This window comes from Emiliania huxleyi (assembly GCF_000372725.1).
Source record: "Emiliania huxleyi CCMP1516 unplaced genomic scaffold EMIHUscaffold_242, whole genome shotgun sequence".
In the NCBI taxonomy this organism is placed as follows: domain Eukaryota; phylum Haptophyta; order Isochrysidales; family Noelaerhabdaceae; genus Emiliania; species Emiliania huxleyi.
The window spans coordinates 183,780-185,548 of NW_005200233.1; the positions used below are offsets into that span (position 1 = coordinate 183,780).

Consider the following 1,769-nt stretch of genomic DNA (forward strand, 5'->3'; position numbering starts at 1 on the left):
GAGGGAGGGATGGGTGGTGGGACCCCGAAAGAATACCTGGTGTGAAGTTGGGTTCGAGATGATTGGGGGGTAGGGTAGGGGTCCAGGGTGGGGGTTGGGGTAGGGGGGTAGGGGTAGGGGGTAGGGGGGTAGGGGGTAGCGGGGTCAGCTCCCACGTGGGACGTCCGTTACACGCCCAAATGGAGGGGTAGGGGGGGTAGGGGGTGTATGGGCCCCCCTACCCTACCCCCCTGACTCCTCGAACCCAGGTGCGTGCGAGAGGGCGGCCAGAGGGGTCTGGCCTGGCGCCGTCTGCATTAGATGGGTGACGGTGGGGGCGGTGGAGGGGAGCGGAGGGCCGGGCGGTGCGGAGGGCGGCGGCGAGGGCGGCGCGGAGGGCGGCGGCGGCGGCGAGGGCGGTGCGGGGGGCGGCGGCGGCGGCGGTGGTGTGGAGGGCGGTGGCGATGGGAGGGCGGTGCGGAGGGCGGCAGAGGGCGGAGGTGAGGTGGAGAGCGGCGCGAGAGGAATGAGTCTAGGAATGAGTGCGGTCTCGGCGTGGCCTTCGGCTAGTCTCGGGCAGGCTCGGCCCCGCGCGCCTGCCCTGCGTCGATACGGCGGCCGGTGATGCGCCAGACGAGCGAGCCGCCTGCAGGGCCAAGGGTCAGAGTCGAGTCTGGCCGCACACCAGCTCACTCGCCGCAACAGCACGGCGCTGGCGCAACCACCGTACGAGACTGGCTCCGCCTCGGCGGCGAGGCACTGCCGGTAGACGGAGCGCTTCGTCAGCGCGCTGCGCGCCAGCGCCTCCGCCTCGGACGCCTCCATCTGGTCCTCGCACGGCGCGCTCAACGTGCCTGTGGCGAGCGCCTTGAAGCGCTCCACTGCGCGTGGGGCCTTGCCGCCGTACAGGCCGAGAGTCATCGCGTACTCGCGCCGCTCCTCGGCGGAGAGCTGCTCCGTGAAGACGAGCGCCACACGGTCCGTCACCAACGCCGCATTTCCAGGCTCTTCCGCAGCCAAGCCATGCGACGGCAGCAACGCCAGCGCCGCGAGGGCCCCGCTGCAGACCTGCTGGCGACTCAGCGTGTGCACGCTTGGTGGCGCGTGTCGAACACCGGCAGTTGTTCTCAGGCTGGCCGCAACGGCGCCAGAGAGAAAGCAGAGTCCGACAGTCGGCATATGGCACACTTGCGAAATTCTTTTTTTAATTTGTTCTCGAGGTTCTCGAGGTGGAAATCCTTTATGAACGGAAGTTAGCGGACGTCGCCGCGGCTCGTCTCTGCCGCGGCGGCTGCTGCGCGCACGTGGTGGCGCCGCTCTCTCGCGAGACGGCTGGCGACGCGGCTCGCGGCCGACGTACGCTGCGCTCGTCCGACCGCCCGCGGCGTGGCGTGCGCGGCGCTGCGCACCGCTCTGCGAGCGCTTCTGCGCTGCTTTGAGTAGAGTCCACTGTATATGAGCTGCTGCCTCGCTGATGCGAGTTGACATATCCGGTGATGTGCGAGCGTTCGTTCCGTTCGTGCGTCGACTGGCTCCCGGTTCGAGTCGCCGGGGGGGAGGGGGGGGCCTCCTCGGCCTCCTCGGCCTCCTCGGCCTCCTCGGCCTCCTCGGCAGCCTCGGCAGCCTCGGCAGCCTCGGCTGCTTGGCGCACGCGGCGCGCGAGCCGCGCCGCGCTGCCTTTTTGCTCGCTGCCTCCGTTGTCGGCTCGGCCGTTCCGTCTCCTCGCTCTGGCTCGGGCCGTGGGCGTGCTGCTGCTGCTGCTCGGCACTGTTGTCGCCAATTTACAATTT

The 1,769-nt window shown here is 69.8% G+C and overlaps 1 protein-coding gene across 1 annotated transcript in view; it reads right to left on the minus strand.

Annotated features, from left to right (window-relative positions):
* Positions 1-1,158, minus strand: part of EMIHUDRAFT_457395 (hypothetical protein) — a gene marked incomplete at its 5' end in the record, with an annotated part of 2,452 nt that extends 1,294 nt beyond the window's left edge. The window contains 2 exons of the mRNA XM_005778608.1: positions 568-625; positions 702-1,158. Coding sequence (XP_005778665.1) covers positions 568-625; positions 702-1,158 — 515 coding nt within the window. The remainder of the gene's footprint in view (positions 1-567; positions 626-701) is intronic.
* Positions 1,159-1,769: the final 611 nt, after the last annotated feature.